This window comes from Polypterus senegalus, chromosome 11 (genome assembly GCF_016835505.1).
Source record: "Polypterus senegalus isolate Bchr_013 chromosome 11, ASM1683550v1, whole genome shotgun sequence".
In the NCBI taxonomy this organism is placed as follows: domain Eukaryota; kingdom Metazoa; phylum Chordata; class Cladistia; order Polypteriformes; family Polypteridae; genus Polypterus; species Polypterus senegalus.
This window is the reverse complement of record NC_053164.1, coordinates 166,563,305-166,585,389: the sequence shown is the minus strand read 5'-3', so window position 1 is coordinate 166,585,389 and position 22,085 is coordinate 166,563,305. Positions and strand designations below refer to the sequence as shown.

The following is a 22,085-nucleotide window of genomic DNA, read 5'->3' as shown; positions in this document are numbered from 1 at the left end:
CCCCTGACTTCAATGAGATTTCTCAGCTCATCTCGGTCATAACTATCAACGGTGTTGGTTCAACAGATTCCCATGTAGGAAGAGGGAGTCTGTAGGGAACCGGCATCGTCACACTATTACACAGTAACCAGGTACATTACACAGTATTGAAAAAAAATAAAACAAGTACAACTTGGCTTGCAGTATTATCCAGTAGTCCAGTACTATAGAAACAGTATTCACACACTGGAACATAATGGTCCATATCTGAACTTTTAAAACCAAAGTATCTTCAGACAGACATGTCACCTTTTTTCGTTAAAAAGTTCTTCTGTGTCATCATGTTCAACTTTGCTACAGCTTCCATTTAGGAATGTTCTCTCTCCATTTTCAGTGCTCAATACCTCCACTAACGCATGTACACTGCGGCATTCCTGTTTTGCGGTGCAGTAGTGAAAATGGTCCCCCCTTAAACAGTTTCCCGCTGCGCCACGTTCCGAACATTGTTTAGGCTATTTAAACCAGTGTTCCAGTATAAGACAAATCCATATCATAACAAAAATAAAAAACAGTTTTTGGTATGAACCAGTATACCGCCCAGCACTACTGTAAACAATCAAAAATCAATAGGTCTGTTGGGCTTTTAAGTATACGAAGCACCTGCGATAAAGCGGCAGCAATGAAGGGACCAATGTGAAGGTAGTCTTTCAGCATTTTTTACAGGAGCTTCCGTATCTTCTAAGCAAACAGCCTCTGTGCAAACAGCCCCTCTGCTCAAACCCCCTCCATCAGGAGCAGAGAATGTCAGAGAGAGTGAGAGAGACAGAGAAAAGCAAACAATCAAAAATCAATACGGGCTGTTAGAGCTTTGAAGTGTGCGAAGCACCACGCAGGAAGCATATCGTATATCATTGAGGAGTTTTATTTAATACGCAATACATGCTCTGATTGGATAGCTTCTCAGCCATCTGCCATTAGAGTCCCTTGAATGAAATCAACTGAGCAAACAAACTGAGGAAGCATGCACCATAAATTAAAAGACCCACTGTCCGCAGAAATCCGCGAACCACCGAAAAATCCGTGATATATATTTAGATATGCTTACATTTAAAATCCGTGATGGAGTGAAGTCGCGAAAATCGAAGCGCGATATAGCGAGGGATCACTGTACAGGACTGTGGCAGCGCAGCATAAGGCAAGTCCGCGGATTAACTCTTTAAGGGCTATTTTTTTTCCTCGTTTTGGCCCAAGGCTGAATATTTTTTCCAAAAACGCAGTTTTCTAAAAAGCACACAAAGCAATGATTTCACACATAAATCAGCATAAAATGTTAATTTATGACAAATGTCCATGTGTTTTATGTTCCATGAGCCTCTACACTATGTGAATTCACATACCTATTACACAGTATCACACACCTATTGCCCTGTAAGGTATGGTAATGTTAGAAGCAGCCAATGGCACGTATCGCCACATTACATACTGCTTGCAATGTGTGTTATACTGGTCCTGCTGTTTCAGGCGTCTGTTGTTGTATACTGTGACCACTCTGGAAGCTGGCGATGGCCAGCAGCAGCCAAATAAAGGCAGCTAGCAGTGACAGTGGTCACAGCATGCAGCAAGAGACACCTGAAACAGTAGCACCAGTGTCACACATATTGCAAACATCATACTGCTAGCAAATAAAGCCGAACCATAACACCGGGTTTTGTCAACGTTTACAGCTGATTACTGTCCTCTATCCCTGGATGTTGACTATGTTGACATCCACCTCAACTTATGTGTCGACATCCACCCTGAAAGAGTTAAGCTTTCTATAATTATTGGGTACACCATATCTCACTGTCACTCCAAGTATTAGTGGGCAAAACAAGGCCCTTGGGCTCAATCTCAATAACTTGGTACAGTGCTGTGTAATACAGACAGACTCAGAGGTAAAACCTCTGCTTCTCTGAATAGAGTAGGGCCACTTAACACTAGAATTACCAGAGCCTACGAAAAAACTCGTAGATATGTCCCACCTTAAATCGCTTCTTAAATCCCTTCACATCTCTCCGCCAGCGTCCTTTGTCCTCTAAATGTGCTGATATGGAGAAGCTAGAAGCAGCCGGCGATTCCATCCCCCCACCAATTTAGAACGTGCACGAACCTCTCCCAGCTCATGCCTTGATTGAGTATCTGGGAGTGAAGTGGAGTTTTAAAGTGGAAATAATAGATTGTTGTTTGGAACACACGCATTTCATGCCTGTTCCGTTTCTACAGTAATCTGTGTAAACACATTGTTAAAACAGAAACGTTTTTTATATTCTAGTAGTAAATGACAAAATGTAGGCATAAACTATATAATGTATGAAGCCTGAAGTCCAAATATCAAAGAAACATTTTCACAAAAGGTACAAATATAACACAACAATTGCGCTTTTATTCAAAAATATAGCTGCAGAAAAAAAAGCCGCCTTAACATGTGACATTGACACCTGCTTACTGCGACCGCCTCTGTGGCCGTGCTGTGGTTTCTATTACACACCTGAAAACATCATCGCACTAATGCAATATCCTGCACCACTCCGTTTTGAGAAGTAAACTGCTCTTATTCTTACTATTTTAGAATAAAAGCATACCTTTGATTTCAGTCTGTAACAGCCAGTGTAATTTATGATCCTTGTAAAGGTTAGCTTTGGTTTTTTTTTTTTAATTCGCTTTTCATTCTCTCAGTCGCGTTCAGAATCAATCCATACAACCCCATCTGACACGGCTGTTTTCACATAAAGACAAGCTATAGCTCTGCAATGTACCACGATGCATATGTTGGTGTAAAAGTATAACAAAACAAGTGCCCACAACCATACAGAACTGATCCCACATCAGAAAATTTCCAGTTCCTGCATAAATTCACACCCGATCTGACGCTGTTCGTTTTCAAATAATATTGCATTAGTGCGATGATGTTTTCACATATACTGCTCAAAAGAATTAAAGGAACACTTTTTAATCAGAGTATAGCATAAAGTCAATGAAACTTATGGGATATTAATCTGGTCAGTTAAGTAGCAGAGGGGGTTGTTAATCAGTTTCAGCTGCTGTGGTGTTAATGAAATTAACAACAGATGCACTAGAGGGGCAACAATGAGATGACCCCCAAAACAGGAATGGTTTAACTGACATTTTTCCCTCCTCATCTTTTCTGACTGTTTCTTCACTAGTTTTGCATTTGGCTACAGTCAGTGTCACTACTGGTAGCATGAGGCGATACCTGGACCCTACAGAGGTTGCACAGGTAGTCCAACTTCTCCAGGATGGCACATCAATACGTGTCATTGCCAGAAGGTTTGCTGTGTCTCCCTGCACAGTCTCAAGGGCATGGAGGAGATTCTAGGAGACAAGCAGTTACTCTAGGAGAGCTGGAGAGGGCCATAGAAGGTCCATAACCCATCAGCAGGACCAGTATCTGCTCCTTTGGGCAAGGAGGAACAGGATGAGCACTGCCAGAGCCCTACAAAATGACCTCCAGCAGGCCACTGGTGTGAATGTCTCTGACCAAACAACCAGGAAGACTTCATGAGGGTGACCCAAGGGCCCCATGTCCTCTAATGGGCCCTGGGCTCATGGCCCAGCAGCATGCAGCTCGATTGGCATTCGCCATAGAATACCAGAATTGGCAGATGCACCACTGGTGCCCTGTGCTTTTTACAGATGAGAGCAGGTTCACCCTGAGCATGTGACAGAAGTGAAAGGGTCTGGAGAAGCCATGGAGAACATTATGCTGCCTGTAACATCATTCAGCATGAGCAGTTTGGTGGTGGGTTAATGATTGTCTGGGGAGGCATATCCATGGAGGGTCACACAGACCGCTACAGGCTTGACAAAGGCACCTTGGCTGCCATTAGGTATCAGGATGAAATCCTTGAATCCATTGTCAGACCCTATGCTGGTACTGTGGCTCCTGGTGCACGACAGTTCCTGGTCTCATGTGGTGAGAGTATGCAGGCAGTTCCTGGAGGATGAAGGAATTGATACCATTGACTGGCCACCACACTTTCCTGACCTAAATCCAATAGAACACCTCTGGGACATTATGTTTTGGTCCATCCAATGCCACCAGGTTGCACCTCAGACTGTCCAGGAGCTCAGTGATGCCCTGGTCCAGATCTGGGAGGAGATCCCCCACAACACCATCTGTCATCTCATTAGAAGCATGCACCGATGTTGTCAGGCAAGTATACAAGAACACAGGGGCCATACAAAGTGCTGCGTACAATTTTGAGTTGCTGCAATTAAATTTTGGCAAAATGGACTAGCCTGCCACATAATTTTTTCACTCTGATTTTTGCGGCATCTTTGAATTCAGGGCTCTGTAGGTTGATCATTTTCATTTCCATCAAATGATGTGGCATCCTTTCGTTCCTAACACATTACCCAGTCTATATCAGTATAGATATCCAGGAGGATTTCTTTTTCCCATTGAGATCTGATGTGTTTTCAAAGTGTTCCCTTAATTTTTTTGAGCAGTTTATATTGTCTCTTTCCTTCAGGTGTGTAATAGAAACCACAGTATAGAGAGAAGTGTGTACATTGCTTCTTACAGGAAAAGGCGATGGAAAAAGTGCACTTGAATAAAAGTGCACTTGTTTTGTTAAACTTTTACACCAACATATGTTCCTGTGTTTGAGCGACACGGGCAGATGAGGAGTGTCTGATGATTGCATATAGCGCCAAAGTTACTGCTCTTTACCATTCTCTCCTCTGCATGTCCTGGAGTACAACAAGAAACAGCATACAGCAACATGTGGGGACTGGCATGAACTCTCAATAAAACTGAATAAAAAGAAAATCAAGTGACGGTGAGATACGAAGAAGGCAGCTTCACTAGCGTTTGTGTGTCAGAACCCTTTTTTTTTGGGGGTGGCGTTAGTATGCATCGTGGTACACTGCAGAGCTATAGCGCGTCTTTATGTGAAAACAGCCGTGTCAGATAGGGTTGTATGGATTGATTCTGAACGTGACTGAGAGAATGAAAAGTGAATAAAAAAAAAAACAAAAAACAAAGCTAACCTTTACAAGGATCATAAATTACACCGGCTGTTACAGACTGAAATCAAATGTATGCTTTTATTCTGAAATAGTAAGAATAAGAGCAGTTTACTTCTCAAAACGGAATGGTGCAGGATGGAACTTGCAACATTTTGGTTCCCAGTCAGTAACTGATTGTATTGCGCCACGGAGGCGGTCGCAATAAGCAGGTGTCAATGTCACATGTTAAGGCTGCTTTTTTTTCTGCAGCTATATTTTTGAATAAAAGCGCAATTGTTGTGTTATATTTGTACATTTTGTGACAATGTTTCTTTGATATTTGGACTTCAGGCTTCATACATTATATAGTTTATGCCTACATTTTGTCATTTACTACTAGAATATAAAAAAAGTTTCTGTTTTAACAATGTGTTTACACAGATTACTGTAGAAACGGAACAGGCATGAAATGCGTGTGTTCCAAACAACAATCTATTATTTCCACTCTAAAACTCCACTTCACTCCCAGATACTCAATCAAGGCATGAGCTGGGAGAGGTTCATGCACGTTCTAAATTGGTGGGGGGATGGAATCGCCGGCTGCTTCTAGCTGCTCCATATCAGCACATTTAGAGCACAAAGGACGCTGGCGGAGAGGTGTGAAGGGATGTAAGAAGCGATTTAAGGTGGGACGTATCTACGAGTTTTTTCATAGGCTCTGGTAATTCTAGTGTTAATGTGACATTACATGCAGCTAAGTGCAATATACAAATAAAGAAGTATTTGTAACCATCAAATTACAGCAATTCATTCTATTAGAATGAACACTACACACCACACAATTGAATTGTAAATCCTGTTTACAGTACTAATGCCACACTTTGTACCTAATCTCATGAATTTTTCAGATTTCAATTATCATAGCATTAATTAGTCCATCCATCCTTTTCTAACCTGCTTATCCAATTGAGGATCACCATTTATTATTTTTTATCCCTGCCCTTTACCTATTGGAAATGTATGGTATTCTCTTTAACCAGGCATATCCTATATATTTTAATACATTTTTATTCATAACTACACAAATGTTCTTTAAGTTCCTGTAAATAAAGGAGGAATTAAATACACTACATTTTCCGATATAAAATACCTACTTGACTTTGTTATCACATGGAGGGAACAGTGTATGGCTCAGAGTGTTGGTAGTTCCAAGTGGGATGAAACCAATAGGAATTTTACTAAACACATCCTAAAATGAAAAAGTGGCATATTAGAATGTTCAATTAGCTGTCACAAATAGATGTTGATGTGAATAAAACAGAGTGGCTGTTTAAAGTATTTGGCCCAATGGTCTTTTTCACCACTGACAAATGCACATAACCAAGACGGCACCAATCAACTAAATTCTGTGAATTTAAAAATATGTTTTAGCCCAAATCAAGTATAGAGAGTGTCTCTGAATATATACTTTGCTTAGCTTTAAATGAATGCAATTCGCTAAGCTTAGGCGTAGGTTTTCCAAATTATTTTTCTAAAAGCGATTTACTAAAGACTAGTTCTATATGGAGAATTTCCTAGGCATGATGCTTTACTAATATTTAATGCAGACGCAAATATTTTGCACGTTGATATGGGCATTGCAATGGAATGATGGGGACTTTTACATCATTTCTTGAGCAAATTTGACTTCTCCTTTGCTAAAGCGTTTCACTCTGGCTGGAAAAGCTAAAACAGACAGCTGGTAGGAATGATCTGTAAAAGCCTTGGTGAAATAATGGGAATAATGGTAAAATGAGAGCTTCATTTATCCTTTTCATATCTCTGTGTTATATTGTTTTTGTATTTTTTGTAAAATTAGAGCATAACTACACTACTATCTTACCTCATCTGCTCGTCGTAACAATCCTGTTATGACCTGAAAATATCAAAAAACATCATCAGCTTATTGTACACATTTTAATTACACTGACAAGCATTCTTAAAGGCAAATTAAAAATATAATTTGACTAACATACATTTGACGAACTGGCACCCTATAGAGTAGTTGCAACACATCTTGCAAATGACGTTTCCAGGACTGGCTCCAGCCATCCACTATCCTGAATTGTAATTCGAGGGGTTGGGAAATATTATCTAAATGACCTGTGCTCATTTCCTAGCCTGTTCACCATCTGTGTGGATTTTCTCCTCCAACATTCCACAAGCATGCAAGTAAAATACTGTATAATGTTGATTATCACCTCTAAAATGTGCCAGAATTAAGTGTTGGGAGTGTGATATCCAAGATGCTTTCCACCTTCTACACCAGTATATGATAACATAAACCCCTCTTCTATGGGATGAGAAGTTCGTCTACAAATGCTATAAGACTAAAGTGTCAAAAACACAAGGCCCACAGGCTGCATCCAACTCTTGGACCTTTTTAAACCAGCCTGCTTCATCAATATTAAAAACATGTCACATAATATGCATATTATAGACTATAACCATATACAAGTATAATCTAGCCAGATTATATTTACAGCTAGCATTAAAATGCATCCACATTGTCTGCTTGTGTCCATCTATGTTGCTCAGCTCACCACAACTACCAACCTAAAAGAGGTTAAAACACCACATTTCACAAAGAACTTCAGCGCTCTGACATAACGCCAAAGACATGGCTCTTTTACACGTTGCTCACTTTTTAAAGCTGCACAGGTATTAAGGCTAGCCTCCCTTCTGAAGTTTACCTGACTGCAAGAATGAATTAATTCTTGCCATTTTTTAAAAAAGGTTTTTGTATTTATGCAGAATTATATATTTGTTTCTAATTTGAGATAAAATAAAACATCCGTAACACACTGAGGTCTACGTCTGTGTGCTAGTAGTATGGTATAGTCTATTACAATTGATTTACTCCTATGGACTTCTAACTGTTAAAGGATTAGTTGCGATTGTGACCAAGGTAAAGATTTTTGTCCAAAATGCTAATTTAGTGCATTCCCAAAACATATTAGGCTAGTAATATTGAAGCTAGATGGAAACGCTCACAGGTTGCATCTTACCATGAGTATTTTTTAGACAATTTTAAAGAGATAAGTGTGATCAGTGAAAGATTTTTAGTTGAATTACAGAATGCTTTGCGCTTATAGAACTAGAGTGTATTCTATGTATGGCTGAGTTCCACTCCTTTTCTGAGATGTTAATTGAAAGGTCCCTTTCCCACCGTTCCCTAGGATAATTGTAGCGTAGGGTCTTTGAAATATTTTTATATATTGTTGAAATACTCTCCGAGTCTTTATCAAGACTAATCAGTACAACCTCTAGAATAGACATTGGCATGAAATGTAGAAAGTTGGGTAGGTTACTTTTAACATTTCTTACATCTAACAGAACCTTAACCTTGAAATGTGCCCTGCATTGGTTCTATATTTAAAGTAAATGGGGGATGACTGGACTGCTGGTAAACTGGTGATAGCTAGCACTGAATAGAGCACAGTGCAGGGCATAAAATGGAGTTTTAGAACAAGATTAATTTTCTTTTTAAAGCCAGGCCGGGGTATATTCATGATAGTCTGCCAATCGCTAAGACTTTATTGTCCATATATTTGTCATGCCACCTTCTGCTTTAGAACTTTGTAGAGTCACCTTTTGGATGCGTGCCTATTACGAATTCCAAATGAATGATGTTATGATTGAGTACAGTTTTTTAAAGAGTAATTTGTTCATTTATATAGGGATACTTCGAAATAGACATGGAAGGGAGGATGTGATGTTCATTTTCACCCATCCATTATCCAACCCACTATATCCTAACTTCAGGGTCATGCGGGTCTGCTGGAGCCAATCCCAGTAATAATTCTCCTTGCTAAGGTGAGATGAAGGGAGGACCATCTGTTAACAATATGTTAACCACAGTAGTTAATGAGAACTTTAAATATCTGAGCATACTGAAAAAGAAGAAGATTTTTATATTTGCCATTAAATAGCTCTTTAATGGTAGAGCGTATCAAAAATCTGTTCTGGTACCATTTATTTTTTCTCCAGGGCAAAATATAAGCAAGCAAACCCATCAGTGATGAAATCCATTCTTGAGCTGGAATAGCAAATGTTTTTTGAGGTGGCAGAAGTGACAGGGGGGATTGTGGGGATCAGCCAGGAGTGCTGGTCAGGGAGGAGGAGGGTGTGTGTGCCCCTCAACCCTCATTTGTCTCTTAGCGATCGAGGTGTGCATTACAACTGTGGAGCAATCTATAAGCTGTATAAAATTTCAACATTATTACTGAGCTATTAAGATAATTATTACTGTTCTACAAATTGTTTTTTTGCTGTAAAAATTTCTTCTATTTCTCTGAATCTTATGTTATTTCACAAGGTACTAAATGCTAAATAAGCCTTTCTGCTTTAATGAGAAGGTCATAAGTCCAATATCTGCATTTTATTTATTTTACAAATGTAATGAAAATTTTTTTCACTCATCTAGGCGAAGCCAGGTAGAACATCTAGTAATACTATAAAAACAAGGGCTCTCCCTCTGTACTTCTCTAGTTATTATGTATATAATTTAATATAAACGATATTAAAATTCTAAACCAACCAAGATTCGGGTGCAATCCTGATTCACTGCAGAGCTCACTCACATACACAATCCTACAAAGACAAAACTCACATACAGCTAATTTACAATCATTTTTTTGAACCTAATGGGTCTGAGAAAAGGGTACCCTCAAAAAAAACATGGAGACACAAAGGAGATGCAAAATATACATAAAGTATGACATGGAAAACAACAACAGGTCAATGAGGAAGCCACCCCCATTTAAATTTCAGTTTATCTAGATGGGCCAGGTTTTCACAATAAATGCATGTATTGGTGTAAGTAAATAACTTTTTTTATATGTGGCAAATTCCTAATGTAATAGAGGATAACCAAAACATGTAACCTATTTCCAAAAATTTAAAAACATTTTACATTGCAATTCTCATTAAATTATTTTATAATTCCGACATAACATTCATGTGAAACGAAAAAAAAAAAACCCACATATGTCCTGGACTTACCTCCTGCAATGTGCCATTCCCCCCGGCTATAATGATGAGGTCTGCTGGCTCCATCAGATCTAACAACTTCTTTGCCTGCCCTTCATAGTCTGTCTGCAATTTAGAAATTGAGAATAATAAGAATCAAATTACTTTACTAATAAGGAATAACAGCATAGAAAGGAGGTAAAAATCATTACAGTGAAAATTAAATGGTATATTTATAATCACGTTTTAGTTACTTTTATTTGAGTTTGTTCACAGATCATAAGGAACAAACAAACAAATTCAGTGAAAAGATAACAGATAAAATTACAAATCACTTTTCAACTATATGTTTATAGCAGTTGCTTGCTACCATTGCGAGGAATTCAGCCCAATGCCTACTGCACTTTAAAAAAAAAACATTAAGTTAAAATACACACATATAAATGATTTCTCTCATTTTCTAGCCTTTCATAAAGTCAATGAAAATCAATAAACATATTGCATATCATACCTTAATTACTTTTACATCTATGCCAGCCAGGTTCAAGATGGGAGCAACGTTCTTCTCAAAAAGATTATTTGCCTTCCTACAAAGATAATTTCAAGAAACAGAAAAAATGACTACAATTGGGCAAGGATTCAAAGTCAGTCTGCTAGAGCTGTGATGATGCAGAAGTGCTAACAACTGTGCTATCACACATACCTTATAATAAAAATTACCAACACACTTATGCAGAACTACAAATATAGAGTAAATAAGGACAGCACTATACAATGCTTATACAGCCTTCCTTTAGAAAGACAAATCAACAGAACGTTGTAATGATATAGGGCTGTATCTAGTAACCATTTTGCTAATCAGTTAGTTGGAAAATTATTATACTGATTAATTTTTTAATTAGGGTTTTAAAGTATGCAATGTTTATACAAGTTATTCAAAAGTCAGTTGTATTGTATTCATCAGTTGTATAATACACTTCTTTATAACAATGGCATTAATATTTCATCTAAAATTATATTTGCATGTCAGGGGACTGAGACTCCGAGAAGTGTAATCTTGCTTCACTTGGGGAGGCAAAATCAGGGGGTGAGGGGTTTGGGGGAGGACAGAAAGAGATTAAGCTATTTCTGATCTATCCTTTTCATCCTCACAATTGTAAGTGCCAACACAACAATAGGCCTTATAGCCATAACTCCATGCAATATTGCAAATTAAGGTTAAAGCTATCATATGTAATAATGTACAACCTTAATTTAAGATTATAAATCGACAACAAAAGATTAGAAGCAATGCATTTGTGATCAAACAGTAAAATTTGTGAGCTGGAGTGTCAAAGGTCTCAATTATTAACTAAAGAGGAAGAAAGTATTCTCTCACCCGACAGGAAACACAGGTCTAAATGCCAAGATAGTATTTTTAAAGGAGACTCACTTAATCAACAAGGATCAGTTTTGGCCAAATATTCCATTCCAGCTATACAAAGAAAACTAGAGGTACAGGAATCTTAATTCACAGAACAATTTCATTTGCGGTATCAGATCCTGAAGGGCGATATGTGATGGTTACGGGCAATTTATTTAATTGTAAAATGATTTTGATAAATATCTATGCACCCAATGTGGATGACAGAGTCTTCATTTAAAACGTATTTGCATCCATTCCTAACTTCGAACACTCACAAAATTATAATGGCCAGGTGGCCAGAGACTTTAATTATGTTTTAAATCCAAACCTGGATAGGTGTTCAGCTACAGGGGTGACAACATCTATCACTGCAAAAATAATCACAGTTTTGCTAAATCCATATTCCTACTTCTCACCTTCTTATAGATAACAATTTCTTGCCCACAATCAAATCTTGCAAATGCGACGCTATTGTTATCTCCAACCACGCCCCTCTGATCATGGAGCTAACATCGCTATGCTCCACATACTCATCTTAACCCCCTGTCATTAGCTGATGAGAACTGTACAGAATTTATATCCAAGCAAATTGATTTTTTTTTTTTTTTTTTTAGAAATAAATGCATCCTCTGAGGTTTCTGTAAGAATACTCTGAGAAACTTTAAAGACATTTTTATGAGGACAGATAATCTCATATCTTTCCCACAAAAATAAATCAGAAACCAAGAAGGCCTCAGAGTTCATCAGTGATATTACCAGAATAGATCAAGAACATACCAGGTCTCCAAATGAGGCACTTTTAGGAAAAGACAGGTTATGGAATCAGAACTCAACCTCTTCACAAAAAAAGAAACAGAACAACTCATTTTTAAATAGTGACATCATTACTATGAACATGGAGAGAAGGTTAACAAGATCTTAGAGCAACAAATCTATAAGCAGAAAGTTTGCAATGTAATACCAGTAATCACCAACACAGACGGAGATAGAATCATTGGCCATGAAAATATAATGCACATATTTAGAAACTACTGTAAGTCCTTATATTCTACACAATCTAATGCACTTTTTGATACATTACGAATACCACATCTAGATACTCTTAAGTGTAGAGGAACTGGATAAACCTCTGACACTATCAGAATTACTAGATGCTATAAACTAACTTCAGAGTGGGAAAGCAGCAGGTCCTGATAGCTACACTGCTGAATTTTATAAAAAAAAAAAATTCAGTTAAGATTGCTCCCCTTTTATTAGCCACATTTATAGAAGCCAGAGACAAAAAAAATTCCACCTCAAACTTTTCGCCAAGCATTAATTACCATTTTTCCTAAGAAAAATAAAGACATTACAATGTGCATCATATAGATCAGTCTCACTTCTGAATAATGATGTTAAGATACTCTCTAAAGCCCTAGCTAGAAGGACTGAGAAAGTGCCTCCTTCAGTAACATGACAAAATCAAACTGGATTTAACAGTTTAAATACATAGGGGTCAACATCACAAGTAAATATAAAGTTCTTTTTCAAAAAAATTTTGCTGTTTGCATGGACAAAATTAAACAAGATGTGCATAGATGGTCTACCCTCCACCTTACTTTAGCAGGGAGAATTAACATTGTCAAGATTAATATCCTCCCTAAGTATCTGTTTCTATTTCAAAATATCCCCATATACATTAAAAATCTTTTTTAAGAAATTACATTCAATAATAACCTTATTTATTTGGAATTTGAAAAACCCACACATTCAAAAGGTGACCCTACAATGAACTAAATCAGAAAGCGGCAAGGCTCTACCTAATTTTCAATTTTATTACTGGGCGGCAAACATACAAGCTATAAAAACCTGGACACTGACACAAATAAATGAACACACACTACCTTCGTCTGCAATAGAAATTAAATTCTATTCCTTGCTTTGTACACCAGTAAATACTGTTACATATTCTTATCTTCTGTGTACGTTTAAATACAACCAATCCAACAGGGTGATGAACAACAGGAACACTTTATTTAACGAAACTGAAACAACCGCAAACGCTTTCTCACACACTGGTCTCTCTATTGCTCATTTCATACACTCTAACTCCACCCCCCTTATTTATATTACACATGTGCACACAACCACGCCTTTTACCATACAAGAAATAACAGGATACCCCTTGACATTTACAAATCAAGATGAATATACAACACTACATAACAAATACAAGGTATCATCAATATACTAACAATCTAATTGTCCTTCATTCACTCAGAATATGGAACCAATGTAGGGAGCACTTCAAGTTAGAGAATATTTTATCTGTGGTACCTCTACAAGATAACCACCTTTTTCCACCCTCTCGAACTTACACAGTTTTTAATGTTTGGAAAATGAATGGGATTAAATTATTTAGAGATTTGCATAAAAATAATGTCTTCGCATCCTATGAACAATTACACTCCAAAGTTAGTCTCTCATCAACACAATTTTTCCGCTATCTCCAAATCAGAATCTTTGTTAAACAAAGTCAGCCCAATTTTCCTCACTTCCTACATATTTCTATTCCAGAAAAGATATTGATCCGTCTCTGGGACTCAGACAGCATTTCTATAATATAAAAAAACACTTTAAAATCCCTTCCTGTTAAAGATCCCCGAGTACAGTGGGAAAAGGATTTCTTACTCAACATTTCAGAAATGGAGTGGAAGGCAGCCATCCACAGAATTCACTCTAGCTCCATAAGTGCAAATCATTTAATTATTCAACTTAAAATCTTTTATTGAGCACATCTATGTCACTTAAGGAGGAGGAGGTTAGGAGCACACGCTGATACAGCACATTGCCGCACCCACCATATGACAAATCAACTCAGGATCCCCAGATTAAGAAGGACAAACAAACTGTAATTGCCTTTATTTCACTACTAGCACGTAGACTTGTCTTGCTCAACTGGAAGAATCCTAACCCACCTCTTAAGTCAGTAGGTAACTGATGTTACATACTATTTGAAATTGGAAAAATCTAATTCTAAATTAGAGGATCTGATCAAAACTTTTTTAAACCTGGCAAGAGATAATCAATAATATTTTAGAATAAGCATTTATATTGGGGGCAAAAGACTCCTTTCTCTCTTTACCACTCTCAATAGTCTTACTCTGGCTGTGGGCTTTCCTCTCTTTCTCATGGGTGGGGGTTGATTTGAATTTAGTTTTGTTAAGTTTGACTCAATTGTATAGAATGGTATATGCTTTTAAAAAATTTAATAAAAGATCAAAAAAATATTTGCCAAAAAGGCTATAGTAACAGGTCTTGTCATTTAAGGTCTAGATTCATATTTCCAAGGCTGCTGCAGAAATCAAGAGCAAAATGACTGAAAGCATTGTTAGGCATCATCAAAAATCTCCCAGAGAGTATTGTTTGTTTTTATCCACTATATGCCATTAAAGAATGAAAAATGAATTGAGTGCTGTGATATGCTCATTTTTACAGATCTTGATAGGGACAGATTTATTTCTTATAAGGATTAACATTTAGCGGACAAATCAAATGAAATTAAAAACTGCAAATGTCTGAGAAACACAATGCTTTAATTTTCCAAATAAAGCCCTGCTTTTTTTTAGATTTGTTCCAGCTTTAAGACAACCTTTGTGAAATTAAATTTATCAGCTTCAGATTATTTTTTCAGAATTCCTGTAAAACACACTTTGCTATAACATTTTCAAGCTATCACATAAGTGACCAGACTATTACTTATGCTTGTGTACTAATCCAGAATTAGCTATTAAATGGACCTGTAACTGCAGTAATTACTCCTAACTGGGAATTGCAACTCATTCACTCCCATACCATTCAAATATATGTCATATATGTTTTCACTATGTTAAGGTGGTGACAAATTACATGACTTCTAGTCAGGTGAGAGGTCAACCTTAACAACTGTTGTTGCCAGATCCATAATATAACAAGCTGGCCACCTTCTGACAGCCAAATAACATGGCGCCTAACAGAACCAGTCTCTGTATAAAGACTTTCCAAGAATGATGAGTTCAGCCAAAGTCTCTGCTCTTCTTTTCATTTTTGAAATCTGTTGCAATACAGCAACAAACAAACGTAACAAACGAGACATCAGACAGACGAGTCTGCAACACCTACTTTAACTCTTTCCTCACGGCTCAACTGTATGCACTGTACTTGTGTGTGCGCTCATTGGTTGGCAGCTCTTACAAACACAAAAGCCTGCTCCAACAGCTTAAAACAAAATTAGACCTGTTTGATTTTGTCTAGGTGAGTGACAGAATGGTCTGACCTAGTTGCTGAACATTAAATTAAATGCCCAACTAGCCCTGGCTCATTCAGTTCATGAGTGTCAAGTCTGTCACTGGAAATCACCAGAAATTGTGTAGTTTGACAGGGACTTTTCCCATTCTATTTGTTACCCTATTAATCATTGCCTTGGCCTAAAAAAAACACAAACATAACAATGATTGCTATTTTAATAGCTCTACTAAATCTGCATCTCTGCAATTATGCTATTACATTTTGAATCACAGAACAGATTTTCCTTCAGAACATTATGACCTGAGCCACATGGATGTCTGGCCAATGTGGAACTTTTCATGCACTAATTAAATTTTATTTTGGAATATACATAAGGAACAGCTCATTTTGCCACCATTGTAGACAAAAATGTGAATTTGTGTGGCAGTTCAGATGGGAAAGGTGTTGGTTCCCGGCACTCCCAGAACCAGTTAAGCTGATTAGAAAATGAATGAGGGTAGCCATATCTGCAACCATATTCAATTGAAGAATGATGTTGAAGCCTTGTTTTCTTTATTGGAGCTATGTATGGTGTGTTACTAAACAGCTAATAACCTGACCATTATTTCAACTCATTGAAATGCAATGCACTACAGGATGAAACAATTGCAACTGGATTGTTCACATCATTGCAATTTAAGCAAGTGCAAATAGTGTATTTTTATGCTAAGTCCATAATGGTATAAAATGGTAATGATTCTTTTTTGTTTTGAAAGTACAGCTACAGTTTTCTACTTTATTAAGTTAATCCATGCAAGATATATAAATTATAGGCACAATACCAGGCCAAAATTTAAGCCCTGACATCATAAAGCAACTAATTGATAACAAAATTAGTTTGCAACTATTTTCATCATTATTATTATCAATAACAATGATTACTTGTTGCAATCCCAAAATAATCTTACCACAAAAGCTTCAGGTATGTATATACAATATACAGTTAATAAACATGGACCTTCACATTAACATTTGCAGTGCATCTGTCCGATTGCTATATATCTGTTACATACTATTTGGTATGGGAATTATAAAAGAAATGCTTAGTTTGTGATGTGCCATCTGTTGAATAGCAGAGACACAGCAACACTGACAGACACAGCCAGACACACAACACTTGTCCTTTTATTGAGGTGGATTTGTCTGATTAGTCCAGGTAGTGTTTGAATATATGATGGCCTAGTTATTACTTTTTAAACACATAAACAAAAAAGGACTTATTTTCTGGACACAGACAGAAACACATAGAAATCACAAAGAATAACGTGTATTGTAACCTATAGATGCACAGATAACAACTAAATCATAAGGGTAGGATAACCTTATTCATGCAGAATTAAGACATAGCACTAGCTCATCAAGACATATAATCACTTTTCCGAACACAGAGGACTACTCACATGCAAATTAGTCAGTCACTAGCAACATTCACCATATGACATGTTCACTTCTGGTTCATGACTAATATTGTTGCAAAGATTAAAAAAAATTAAAACTTAAGATTTTGTGAACCATTTCCCCCAGATATACTGCAATTATAAACTCTCCACCTAAGCCGCCCATCACAATAGCTAAAAATAAAGGAAAAAACATGACAAACAGGCATTAAGTCATGACACTAAACTTGCCCACTTAGAACAATAATTAAATAACCCAGCTTCAAAATATTTTTAAAGTACAAGGTCATACAGAGAAGCTAAAAGATGCTTCCTGACAAATTTATTTTTTTATATTTATATCTTCATTTTTTAAATATGATCAAAACATGACATAATTACAAGATTAGGAAAGATAAAATAAACAATTTCAGTTTAAAAACTATCCAATTAATAATGAATGCAAGTTGCAAGAGAAGAAGAAAACCAAAAATTATTCTCCTATTGGTGCATGGTAAATAATAAAATATACACTTTACCCTTTGCAAGCTGCTGGGTTTAGAATGACAGTTGCTTTCTTTACTTGACTGCCAGAAGAGATCAGCTGAGCACCAAAGTTCTAAAAGTTAAAAAAGAGAACATGTTAAAGCAATTTCAAATTACAAACATTAACACTATTACATCTTGTGAAAGAAGGGCCCTCATGGCAGAACAACATCAAGGAGTCCAGAAATGAAGAAAAAACGTGTATCTTCATTAATAATGCAATTACAGGGTCAGGTACAAAAAAAGAAACAAAATCCCAACAAAAACTTGTTGTAACTAAACTATGTCAGATGTAGGTACACTTTTATTTCCTGGTGCTACAATTAATCTCTTGATTAATACCAATAATTTATTGTAATATATCTGTTTTATTGCATCACTGTTGATTGTTCTCTGGACGCTGCCATTTTGTTATTTGGTTGTCAAGATGCTGCTGTTCTTAAAAAGACCAAGGTCCTAGAAGCCTATGATACATGCTACAGTTTTTGACCAAGTTTGTGTATATAATTCAGTAACCGTTTGCGACCATTACTTTTAAAAAATCTTTACTTACTGACTTTTAGCTTGGAGTATTCCGAGTTTACTCCTTAGTTCACAAACTGGGTTTAGTACAATAATCTTTTATCTTTAGAATTTTAAACTTGTATTATTTTTTGGTTAACACATTCATCTTCTGGTCCTTTTGCCCTTGAAGTATCTTATCTTCTAGCAGAAAATTTTATCTGTTAACTAGTGGTGCATGGTATACGGGTACCAATGTCACAAAATACCAAATATTTAAAACAGTACTATACCAGTATTGTATTAGTAAAACAGTACCAATTTTGGTACTAGAAGTAAATGGCTATGTACCAGGACCTTGCACTCTGACCCCCAAGGGGGACTTCTGAAAGCAACAGTTGAATGATAGCAAACTGAAAACTCCAAAGGGGTCACAAGGCACTCTAACCCCCACTCCCATGCTCTCTGCTTTTTAATATGTGTATATTAGCACATTCTAAACTACAAGGGGGATCCCACATCACCATTCATCATGTGAAATGCCTTCATTAACACACTACCCACTATAGTGGGGACATTGTGGCAATCAGGTTACCTCTATCCATGGGTGGAGGTAGACCAGTAAGGCATGCATTGTTTTTGGACCAGGAAAACGAAGCAACTGGAAGACTCTGGTTTATCGGTTATTTGCTTCAATATAGTTTTGAAGTACGAAACCTGGTATCAGTACCAAAGTCAAAATTTTAGGTATCGATCCAACTCTACTGTTAACACTAGATCGCCTTTAGCACAACAGATGCATTAATGATAACAGTTAAATATTTTGTTTTACTTTTACCAGTTGAACACAGTATATTCATCTATATTAAAACCTGCCTCATACAACTAAAGGTTGTAGGTGGTATGGTCTTCCTTTGTAAAAACTGGTGCAAGGCAGGAACCAGCCTTGGATGAGATACATATCTATGCTCATTTATTACATGGCTTAGCAAAAGCTTATTCTGCAGATTTTCCTTGTTTAAAATTAGGCCCAGTGAGCTGTGGCTTTTTCAACCTAAACTGTAGTTAACCTACTTGTTAAGATTCAGAATTCTGACATTTTAACTGACAGCTAATTATAAAAACAGGAAATAATGAGATAGCAATAAAAAAAGCTTTTGAAAGGTAATCTACTGTGTTTATGTAAATCCTAATGTACTTTACTTAGAAAGAAATGGTACCAGTCCACAGCAATCTACACAAACCTGCAGCGATTTTTACATTTTATTGTTCCAAATAAAAACATTAACAATCCATTTAATCAAATTACAGGTTCCACTGAACAAAATTTCAAAGAAATTAAGAAAAAGATCTTACCCTTGCTTCTTGGCAAGCAGCTCTCCGTAATAAATTGTCACTGGAATAAAAGTAAAATAATTTTGAAAATACAGCACCTCTTATTTAATAGTTTTTCTATTCTTATAATTGCATGCAGCACAACATGTCTGTATTAAAGAAATTACTTAAAAATAATGATCTAACTTGAGATACTGATTAGTCAATTGCAGCTAAAGAATAATAAATTAATGAAAAAGAGCTTTATTCATAAAGAGTTGTAAAATATTTTAGACACCTGACAATACATTAACACGAGTGAATGACTTATAAAATAAAAATAATATCCAAATTGAAAAAGTGATCAAATTAGAATACAATAAAATGATTCCCAAACGGTTTTCTGTTAAACCTCTATAATGGGGGTGGCTCTGTGACTAAGGATCTGTGCTGGCATCTGGAAGGTTGCTGGTTCAAATTCTCACACTAGAAGGGATCTGACTCAGTTCGGATCTTGATCAAGGCCCTTAACCTGAAAATTGCTCCGAGGTCACTGTACAATGGCTGACCCTGCATTCTGACCTCCAGAGGAACTTTCCCCTGGGGAATTAACAAAGTATATCAAATCAGATTAGCTGTCCCTGAAATATTATAGGAAGAAACTTCCCATTGACTAATTCTAATAATTAAATTTAATTGAAAAAAAAAATCTTTGTTTGATATCAGGGAAAATAATTCAGGCTTTAAAGCTGTATATGCCATCATTTAGAAGTAATTTCTATGGATCCATAAATGTGACGAAAAAATGACTGAGAAATCTCTTCCTTTTAGATGCAAAGATAATTCTGGTTGGAATGGACACACCATTGAATTACAGTGCACAATTTTAAAAATCTAAAGGAGTCATGTTTTATTGGTACTATACAGTATCAACCTTGAATGCTGCTGTCCATTTTTGGGCACGATTAATCCAACGCAGGGATAAAGAAGCATCGGACACCATGAGTCCGGCAGGATGACCGGAGAGTTGCCCAGCACATTCGAGCACACTCAGTACGAGCAGACTTGAGACAATTTGGAGCTGGCAATTCCCACTGATATAGTTACTAAACAAACCTCCAACCCGTGCGGACATAATTTCGCTTTATTATAAATATATTATTGAACAGCGTAAAGATGGTATTTTAGATTTACCATTGTTTGCCATAAAGCCAGTATCCTCCGTAGGAAACCACACAGAGCCCAAATACAGATTTCTTCCAATGGTTCCTTACGGCCTTGAAGATCTTCAATAACCTCGCCATGGGTAGGTTAAACTATTGCCGAACTATGGCTTTATTTGTATGTATGTAAAATCATTAAAAAATGTTACGAAACAGACGATAGCTTACTAAGGACCTCCACAGCAGCAGCTGCTGTATATGGGTAAGTCATTTACAAGAGGTACTGTATGCGTCCGTCTGTTAAGGTTAGCCGTCTAGGAAGCGAGACTTAACGAATATATGGTTCCCAGTCTGCGGTAAACGCGGTTTAATTTTCTGCATCTTTAAATAAACCAGTTCTGCATCCCAAAAACTAATTAAAAAATTCTTAACAGTATTTTTAATAAGAACACGATTTAGCTTCTGTTTTCTAAACACACTTCCTCCGCTGAATGCTATAGTCTATCAAGAATATGTTAAGAAACTATTCATCCAATTTATTAAGACGTTTGTTGGAACCAAAAGTGCACTGTATGTACCTCTTTACCGCCTGATGCACTTACCTTTGTGTCCAGCCCCGCATTAAAAAGGGGTCAGTCAGGAGAGACCAATTAACTGACTGTAACATGTTTTTAAGAGTGGAGAATCAAAAAAAATCCGGATGGGAGAACTGGCAAACTCAACAAGACCATTTTTTAAATTCATTAACGAATTACACATATCTAACTGAAATGTTACGTAGAGTCTATGAAAAGAATTTCATTTTGTATACGAACGTAACTGAGATATTAGTGATAAAGGCAGTTACCTTCATTAGTTAAATCAATTAAACCCGTTGGTTAGAAATGTACGAAATATACGAAAAATGGTTCTTATTAAAGAAGGATTGCAGTTAATGTGGCTACTCTTAGAGTGGATCATTGTGCATTTATTCATTATACAGTGGGTACGGAAAGTATTCAGACCGCCTTCAATTTTTTACTCTCTTATATTGCAGCCATTTGCTAAAATCATTTAAGCTTTTTTTTTTCCCTCATTAATGTACACACAGCACCCAATATTTACAGACAAAAAAAAAGAATTTTTGAAATTGTTGCAGATTTACTAAAAAAAGAAAAACTGAAATATCACATGGTCCTAAGTATTCAGACCCTTTGCTCAGTATTTAATAGAAGCACCCTTTTGAGCTAATACAGCCATGAGTCTTCTTGGGAAAGATGCAACAAGTTTTTCACACCTGGATTTGGGGATCCTCTGCCATTCCTCCTTGCAGATCCTCTCCAGTTCTGTCAGGTTGGATGGTAAACGTTGGTGGACAGCCATTTTTAGGTCTCTCCAGAGATGCTCAATTGGGTTTAAGTCAGGGCTCTGGCTGGGCCATTCAAGAACAGTCACAGAGTTGTTGTGAAGCCACTCCTTCGTTATTTTAGCTGTGTG

The 22,085-nt window shown here is 36.8% G+C and overlaps 1 protein-coding gene across 1 annotated transcript in view; it reads right to left on the bottom strand.

The window, feature by feature from the left end:
• agk (acylglycerol kinase) overlaps window positions 1-20,918 on the bottom strand; it is a 51,251-nt gene extending 30,333 nt beyond the window's left edge. Inside the window, exons 1-7 of the mRNA XM_039770064.1 lie at window positions 20,641-20,918; window positions 19,489-19,528; window positions 17,625-17,704; window positions 10,511-10,586; window positions 10,033-10,125; window positions 6,872-6,904; window positions 6,144-6,238 (exon numbers count right to left, since the gene is read on the bottom strand). Of these exons, the coding sequence (XP_039625998.1) occupies window positions 6,144-6,238; window positions 6,872-6,904; window positions 10,033-10,125; window positions 10,511-10,586; window positions 17,625-17,704; window positions 19,489-19,528; window positions 20,641-20,750 (527 nt within the window). The 5' untranslated portion in view covers window positions 20,751-20,918. The remainder of the gene's footprint in view (window positions 1-6,143; window positions 6,239-6,871; window positions 6,905-10,032; window positions 10,126-10,510; window positions 10,587-17,624; window positions 17,705-19,488; window positions 19,529-20,640) is intronic.
• Between the last annotated feature and the right edge of the window lie 1,167 nt (window positions 20,919-22,085).